Source organism: Penaeus vannamei, chromosome 34 (assembly GCF_042767895.1).
Source record: "Penaeus vannamei isolate JL-2024 chromosome 34, ASM4276789v1, whole genome shotgun sequence".
Classification (NCBI taxonomy): domain Eukaryota; kingdom Metazoa; phylum Arthropoda; class Malacostraca; order Decapoda; family Penaeidae; genus Penaeus; species Penaeus vannamei.
The window spans coordinates 15,262,789-15,272,513 of NC_091582.1; the positions used below are offsets into that span (position 1 = coordinate 15,262,789).

Here is a 9,725-nt window from a genome sequence, read left to right on the forward strand (position 1 = left end):
TGACACGCAAAACAAATTGACTGAATAACCCAACTAATACGGTTTAAATACGTATTGTTTTCTCAAAGTGGCTGCAAGAGTGAGACGTAAGTTGAGCGTCAATTATGCAACTTGACGAACAAAGAGAACTGGACAGACGAGAAAAACCGAGCGGAGTCAATGATAATGATCGGTATAAATTAATGTATTATATGTATATATTCGTCAGGTTATTCAACTCCATAAAAATATGCTTGCTTCTAGTGCTTTTGATAATGATAATGGTCATTAAAAGAGATATCCTGGAACTTATGCATGTGGTGAAATACTGCATTATTATTCAATATAGAATTTATTCCTTTGACCTTTGTAATTTGATAATTACGTATATATATATATATATATATATATATATATATATATATATATATATATATATATATATATTGTGTGTGTGTGTGTGTGAGTGTGTGTGTGTGTGTGTATGTATGTGTATGTGTGTGTGTGTGTGCGTACGTGCTTATACACTATATATATATATATATATATATATATATATATATATATATATATATATATATATATATATATATATATATATATATATATATATATATATATATATATATATATATATATATATATATATATATACTCACACGATAGAGTACATTATGAACTGTATCCCGTCTGCCTCTGGCGCCCATCTCCCGCAGCGATAAATGCCACACGACCAGAGGCACTGGATGGCACCGCCGGACGCGTCACCAGGTGCCTCCGCGTGACAGAAGGGTGCCAAGCCTTCCGTCCGTCTCCGCCTGCTCTACCCGGGGGCGGAGTCGACCTGGGATGACCTGACTCTCGGCTGACCTGATCTTCGGCTGACCTGACTTTCCGCTGACCTGACCTTCGGCTGACCTGACCTTCGACTGACCTGACCTTTGGCTGACCTGACCTTCGGCTGACCTGACCCTCGGCTGACCTGACCTTCGACTGACCTGACCCTCGGCTGACCTGACCTTCGACTGACCTGACCTTCGACTGACCTGACCTTTGGCTGACCTGACCTTCGACTGACCTGACCCTCGGCTGACTTGACCTTCGGCTGACCTGACCTTCTGCTGACCTGACCTTCGACTGACCTGACCTTCGACTGACCTGACCCTCGACTGACCTGACCTTCGGCTGACCTGACCTTCGGCCAATCCGGGGCAGGGAGGCGGCTGCTCGTGGCTCTCGCTCAGACGGAACACCCGCAGCTCACTTCCTCGCTGCCTAGATGGACATGACACTGCGCTGGCTGGCGTTGGAGATGAGTCTTCGTTTCTTGCTGTTTTCGAGGCGCTGGAGGTTTGGCGGTAAATGTGTACGCGTAACAATGTGCACGCACGGACGAATGCACGCACGTACACACGCACGGACGCACACACGCACGCACGCACACACACACACACACACGCACGGACGCACACACACACACGCACGCACGCACACACACGCACACACTAGCGCACACACACACTCACTCACACACACACACACTCACACACACACATACACACACACACACACACACGCACGCACGCACACACACACACACACGGACAGATATTGACAAAGAAAGTGAAGGAGATTAAGAAATTAAGAGCGAAATAAATACAAAAATTTACTTTCTCTCAGACCATCGAGAACTTTCTTCAAACAGACCATTTAGCTTTTGTTTTTTCGGCACAAATGATTTTTTTTTAATTATTATTATTATCTGCCGCGTCAAAAGCCAAGGTCATCAGATGTATGACCTAATTTCATGTAAGTTCATCAAAACAGCCCGGCCATTGTACATTACGTTTTCCGCGAATTCTGAACGACACTGAGCATTTTAATTTTTTTCCATGACTTTCAGAAATATTACAAGAAAGGAAAGGCTGAATAGATTGTGTATCCCTTTTCACAGCTTGACACATATGGTCGATCAGAAGGAATTTGTCTTCGTTAATTTCATTCATAATTCCGAACTTTTGGAAATACGAGAATTGGATAAATGAGGGAGTTGGCTATTGATATCCGGTATGATATCTCTTTCATTATCTCTCGATTTTTTTTAAATTCTTTGACCTTTTACCCTTCTCATTTCATACTTATTTTTGTCTTTGTATTAACTGAGTGAGTGATCCATTATGACAATCTTTCATAAAATTGCCAACTGTATCTTCTCGCATCACGCCAGAAGATCTATTCTTTCATAATCTCTTTAATTAACGATATTTTTCAAAATAAGACTTGAAACGTGTAATTATTGCCTTTGCTGGGGAACCAAATACGTATTAATGATATAAATAAATCAATTAAATTAATAAATTAATGTTATAAACCAAATACGTATTAATGTTATGCAAGGAATTGTCAGCGAATCCTTTCACGTTCAAGACTTTACAAAGACAATTTTCTCTATTTTATGCAAGATCGAAAAGCTGCAACATAAGCAAGGGGTTGATAATTTCAGCGCGTTGGCAATCTACTGTGCAACGTTGTGCGGTAATCCTTCTAAAGGTCATAAATAAACTAAAACAAATAAGCGTAGTTTGTTTATTCATCGTTGCTGGACACTCAACACATATTTACACTTAGAACAAAAGCTTAGAACCGTTTGATGTCATGTGTCATATGTAGACGACATCCTAATCCATCCCCGTCAATTTTACGGTGTCATAAAAAAGGGGTAAAAATATGGGCATTTGGTGCAATGACAGATGCCGAGAGAGAAAACAGATAGCATAATCTTTTAAGTCTCTGAGTTATAAATATGAATAGAATGTTAGAATATATATCTTTATCTATATCTATAGCTGTCTGCCTGTCTGTCTGTTTATCTATCTGTCTGTCTATCTATCTATCTATCTATCTATCTATCTATCTATCTATCTATCTATCTATCAATCTATCTATCTATCTATCTATCTATCTATCTATCTATCTATCTATCTATCTATCTATCTATCTGTCTATCTACCTACCTATCTATCTATCTATCTATATATATATACGTATGAGGGGACGTTCTCTTAAAAAAAAAATTGTATTCAGTATGTCATATGATATTATTCTCAGACATTTTGTGAACAAGGAAGAGACGCAAGTTGATATCACGAGGAAAGGAATCTTATTATTATTGTTATAGTTGCTATAACTATTATTATTGCTATTATTATCTTCATCTTCATCTTCATCTTCATCTTCATCTTCATCTTCATCTTCATCTTCTTCATCTTCTTCATCTTCTTCATCTTCTTCATCTTCTTCATCTTCTTCATCTTCTTCATCTTCTTCATCTTCTTCATCTTCTTCATCTTCTTCATCTTCTTCATCTTCTTCATCTTCATCTTCATCTTCATCTTCATCTTCATCTTCATCTTCATCATCTTCATCATCTTCATCTTCATCTTCATCTTCATCTTCTTCATCTTCATCTTCATCTTCATCTTCATCTTCATCTTCATCTTCATCTTCATCTTCATCTTCATCTTCATCTTCATCTTCATCTTCATCTTCATAATCATAATCATAATCATAATCATAATCATAATCATTGTCATTGTCATTGTCATCATCATCACCATCACCATCACCATCACCATCACCATCACCATCATCATCATTATTATTCAAGATGAAAGGATGTTTTTTTTATTGTTATTGTTATTGGTATTGTTATTGTTATTATCAACACTATTATTATTATTATCATTACTCAAGGGGACAGTTCTCGCAACCAGGATTATTCTGAAGATGAAAGGAACGACAGAATCTAAAGAAATAAAGAAATAAAGAAATAAAAATAAAGGTTTATTTTTTTTCTAAAGAAATAAAGGTTTATAATGTGTTGAATGAAATATAACAGAAGATTAAACATCGATCATATAAAACTTTTTGCCGCGTCATCAGCTAAGTATATTAGCGGTGGACGCCTTGTGGAAATGAAATGTTAAAATATCTAAAACGATTAATAGTCTATCAATACGTAATCTATTATACAGAATACACAGTATATGTTTTTGACTATATTACTCGTTCATTATGTTCATGGTTATAAATGTTTTCTTTGTGTACCACTGGAACTATCGTGCCTTTCACATTACGTTAATGAAATAAGGGAATATAAGAAATATTCATTATTGTCATTAGTAATCTACCAATGTTATTCACTATAATTAAAATCTGAAAAAAAACTGTACGATTAAGTTTATATAGTTGGGTTAATATGGTACAGTATTTATGTTTTTTTTCCGCTGAAGAAGAGCATCTAGTTTTAACTAAATATCTCGACAATATATTTTTCTCTGTCGAGGATACTGCATTATTTGTTATATACAAGAATTTCTTTCGTTATTCTCTTTCAAAAATCGAAATTCAACTTAATCTGCTGATTTTTCAAAATTATTTTTTCTTTCATGTTTATATTTATTAAATAAAAACATTAGCTTTAGAATGGAATTTTCATCAGTTTTGAATTCCTTGTATTTTTACTAGCTTCATACCTCATTTTTTTTCTTTCTCTTATTATTCTTTTCTTAATTACTTACAATTCTGTGCGTTTTTTCCAAAATATTGTGGCTTTTTCAACCTGTATATCACTGAAATTATAAACATTTAACTAATCTTTAATTGTACTTCACACTCTTATGCTGATGAAACTATTGTAGTTAGTAATCATAATATAAGTAAAACATTAATAATGAATGTGATTATATTCGAACAAAAACAAGACTTGAACAACCGTTGAAAATATGACTGATGGAAAGAACAATTTGTATAACACGTGTAACCTTCATTTGAAAACGAAAATGATATGTTAGTATGAACATGCAATGCGCCTGAAGCTTGCAATCGACAACGAATTGTTTTGCAATCATTAATCAGGTTTTGGAAGACTTAATTACATTGGACTGTTATTGCCTCCCTGGTCTTGATTGAACCGATAGCATGAACACTTATGAAGAGGGTGATTCATATAATCATGATATTGAGTCATTAATACATGTGTTTCCTTTTCTATTTCCTTTCTGAGTGAACTAAGTTCGCTGAAACGTCGCTGGATTTCTTAAAAAATCGAATATAAGTTCGGATTTCTTTAAGATTCTTTAAGATGTGTATATATATATCACACACGCGCGTTCAAAGCAAACAATAATTTCATCTTAGTTATTAATTATAAACTCCAGAAGTAATAAAAACGAAAGAAGTAATAAAAACGAACGAAATAAAAATATTAAACCACAGAGACGAAAGATAAATTCATCAAGGCCATGGCAGCTTATGAACGATTATTTATAGGTCTGCAGAATCAACATAATTACAGACTCGTATCCTATAATACCACAATAGGAACAGTATACTTTACCGAGCTTTGCCAGTATAATATCATGGGCTTAACAGATATACCGCATATCAGTTTACCGAAGAAGATTATGTTAATATGGTGTGATAACGGAATTGTGTGATTATGAGTGTCATGTGGTGTTATTGAGGATGTTGAGTATATTGTGTTGTGACTTCAGCGACAGTATTGGAATATTGTTCCGGATGGTTTTAAGGACCTTCATTTGAGGATAAAAGCTTCTGTTAAAGTATTACGTAATATTCTATGTCTGTCTGTCTCTGTCTCTTTCTTTTTTTCTCTTTTTGTCTCTGTCTATCTGTCTGCCTGCCTGCCTGTCTGTCTGTCTCTCTCTCTCTCTTTGTATGTCTCTCTGTCTGTCTGTCTGTCTGTCTGTCTGTCTGTTTCTCTCTCTCTCTCTCTCTCTCTCTCTCTTTCTGTCTGTCTGTCTGTCTGTTTGTCTCTTTTCTGTCTGTCTGTCTGTCTCTTTCTCTCTCTCTCTCTCTCTCTCTCTCTCTCTCTCTCTCTCTCTCTCTCTCTCTCTCTCTCTCTCTCTCTCTCTCTCTCTCTCTCTCTCTTTCTCTGTCTGTCTGTGTCTATCTTTCTTTCTGCCTCTCTCTCTCTCTCTCTCTCTCTCTCTCTCTCTCTCTCTCTCTCTCTCTCCCTCTTTCTTTCTTTCTCTTTCTCTTTCTCTTTCTTCCTGTCTGTCTGTCTGTTTGTCTGTCTCAAAACCATTTTGTCGAGTCTTGCCACCTGATATTTTCAACGACTATTAAAACCCGAATAAAAATTTCACCTCAAGACTTATATTTCATACAATTAGTTTCAACATTTACTTTAAAAAAATGAAAGGATATTAATGTTAAAATACAAAGTCTAGCATTTATCATCACACAATTCTAAATGAAACATAAAAAATGGGGATTTATTTTCCTGATTTCATTTAACAGTCTGTTAATATTTTTTTCTCTCAGATTTTCGTTTAATTCAGAATATCACAAAGCTAATAATCTCGTGGGCCTTTTTTCTAATTCTTTTTTTTTTTCATCTACCAGACCTCAATTTTCAAGTAGAATTCATTTTATATACGGTTTGATAAATTTCATAACGATTTTGATAATATTAACTTCATCCTTGGCATCGGTTTTACTGCATTATTTAAGTATGAGAAGACAAATTATATGTAGAATATATTATGATATTTTGGTATTATCATAAAAGACAATTGGTGTTATATTTTGATTCGTGGTTTGTTTAACAATATTGATGTGGAAAACAATTATTTCTCTCTTAAAGAAGTAATTATAAACGGCACCAGAAGACTTGAGATTGAAATGTAAGATGATTGTTGCAATATAAGGAAGACGGGAGTTCAAATGTTGTTGAAGAATTATTGCATAATATCACGAAATCAGCTTCATATCATTAACTATTGACATTTAACCCATGAACTATTGGCGAGATTGTACTTTGCTTTAGAAATATTTGCACAAACAAGTAATATGATAGATAATGAATTGGATGCTTCTACTGTAACGACCTTTTCACTGTAGTGGCGAAGTGGGACAGGCATTGTGGTAGTTAAATTAAGGAATTTACAATATATTCTCGCTTTATAGGAGAGGTGTTCATAATGAATTCAATTACTGGTTGACCCCTTACAGCCTTTCACTCAGGAAATAGAATTAAACTCCGTAGTATATATGTTAAGGCGATTCGACTGCAGATTGAGGGCGGAATGTAGCAATATTTACCTAGAGAGTCAACTGGCAACAAAGATCTATTCTCAAGTAGCTTTTTAAGGTTTTATTCGCGATCATGAGGCGTCGTGTGACCTTTATCCCTCACTTTAATATCAGGCTTGGTAATGATTCGTTCTCCTATAAGAAAAATAAATAAATGTGACCACAAAGAAATGGGTTTCTATTGGCGAAGGAAGATTTTCACTAACAAATTATTATTTTTGTTTATCTTTTTCATCTCCTTTCTGTTTTTATTCTTATGGTCATAATCTCATATTTTATCTCGAGGAAGATCAATTCTCTCGGATTGTTGGTTCTCATGATCTACCTCTCCTCTTCAATCACTCTTTGGGAAATCACCTGAGACTAAATACAAAAGAGAGGCTCTAAAAAAACTTTTCAGGCTTGTTCAGAGCGAGAGAGAGAGAGAGACAGAGACAGAGACAGAGACAGAGACAGAGACAGAGACAGAGACAGAGACAGAGACAGAGACAGAGACAGAGACAGAGACAGAGAGAGAGAGAGACAGAGAGAGAGAGAAAGACAAAGACAAAGAGAGAGAGAGAGAGAGAGAGAGAGACAGAGACAGAGACAGAGACAGAGACAGAGACAGAGACAGAGACAGAGACAGAGACAGAGACAGAGACAGAGACAGAGACAGAGACAGAGACAGAGAAAGAGAAAGAGAAAGAGACAGAGACAGACAGACAAAGACAAAGAGAGAGTGACGGAGAGAGAGTTATTACTATTAAGCAGTTCAGTAATTTGGGTCGGAAAACCTTTTTGCCCACTTCATTACCGGAGAGTCATAGGTCAAGAAAAAAAATGGTTCTAAGGGAAGTAACAAAATTTATATAGAACTTGAAGAAAAAATGTTCTTGCTACTTTAATTCTTAACTTACTTCCTGTATCTAAAAGAATAATGACAAGCAATATTGCACTTGAATGGGAAATAACAATATGACAGAAGACAAGGTACTCGAATATTACAACAAAGTAGAAATTAAACTTAGAAATTAGTATATATATATATATATATATATATATATATATATATATATATATATATATATATATATATATATATATATTTATAACCACAAAGAAATCATTGGATAAAGTAATATTTTTTTCTTTCTTTCCATCCCTCCTTTCTCCCTCTCGCTCTCGCTCACTCTCGCTCTCTCTCTCTCTCTCTCTCTCTCTCTCTCTCTCTCTCTCTCTCTCTCTCTCTCTCTCTCTCTCTCTCTCTCTCTCTCTCTTTCTCTCTTTCTCTCTTTCTCTTAAAGTATATCACACTTGGCAACTAATACACATGAACTGTTTTACACACGGGAAATTATTATTCTTGTTGAATACACAGCAAGATTATTCAAATCATTTTTATTGAAGTGGACAGCCGCAAGCACTGATTAATCGCATATCTATCATTAATCTGTTTCATGGTTTATCTAATATCGGTAAATTTTATTCATATTTTTATCACCTATTCATATCATCGGATGCCTTCCAAATGCTTCATTCAAAAGGCAAGTTAAGAGAGCATACGAGAGAAGTATATAACGAAAAGTATAACTATCTCTCTAATCAAATATGAAAACGAAAAAAAGCGAAAAAAAGGGTTAGAGAGCGAGCATACGAGAGAAGTATATAACGAAAAGTATAACTACATCTCTAGTCAAATATGAAAACGAAAAAAACGAAAAAAAGGGTTAGAGAGCGAGCATACGAGAGAAGTATACAACGAAAAGTATAACTACATCTCTAATCAAACATGAAAACGAAAAAAAAAACGAAAAAAGGGTTAGAGAGCGAGCATACGAGAGAAGTATATAACGAAAAGTATAACTATCTCTCTAATCAAATATGAAAACGAAAAAAAAACGAAAAAAGGGTTAGAGAGCGAGCATACGAGAGAAGTATACAACGAAAAGTATAACTATCTCTCTAATCAAATATGAAAACGAAAAAAAAAACGAAAAAAAGGGTTAGAGAGCGAGCATACGAGAGAAGTATATAACGAAAAGTATAACTATCTCTCTAATCAAATATGAAAACGAAAAAAAACGAAAAAAAAGGGTTAGAGAGCGAGCATACGAGAGAAGTATACAACGAAAAGTATAACTATCTCTCTAATCAAATATGAAAACGAAAAAAAAAACGAAAAAAAGGGTTAGAGAGCGAGCATACGAGAGAAGTATATAACGAAAAGTATAACTATCTCTCTAATCAAATATGAAAACGAAAAAAAAACGAAAAAAACGAAAAAAAGGGTTAGAGAGCGAACATACGAGAGAAGTACATAACGAAAAGTATAACTATCTCTCTGATCAAATATGAAAACGAAAAAAAAACGAGAAAAGGGTTAGAGTGCGAGCATACGAGAGAAGTATAAAACGAAAACTATAACTACATCTCTAAACAAATATGAAAACGAAAAAAAAAGGGTTAGAGTGCCAGCATTATCCAGCCAACCGTATCCATATGGATAACGAAGCAATTTGCAGCAATATCGTGTTTTTTATCAATGCAATAATATCCTGAAGCGAGTCGTTAGTTGCCTTTGATGATGAAGCGAGCTCTTGGAACGAGTGAAATAAATTGTTTCGTGTAATATCTCATAATACTGA

At 34.8% G+C, this 9,725-nt stretch overlaps 1 protein-coding gene across 1 annotated transcript in view; it reads left to right on the forward strand.

Annotated features, from left to right (window-relative positions):
• Nucleotides 1-7,171: 7,171 nt before the first annotated feature.
• The window catches only part of LOC138859243 (uncharacterized), a 10,446-nt gene continuing 7,892 nt past the window's right edge, over nucleotides 7,172-9,725 (forward strand). Inside the window, exon 1 of the mRNA XM_070113458.1 lies at nucleotides 7,172-7,217. Within this exon, the coding sequence (XP_069969559.1) occupies nucleotides 7,172-7,217 (46 nt within the window). The remainder of the gene's footprint in view (nucleotides 7,218-9,725) is intronic.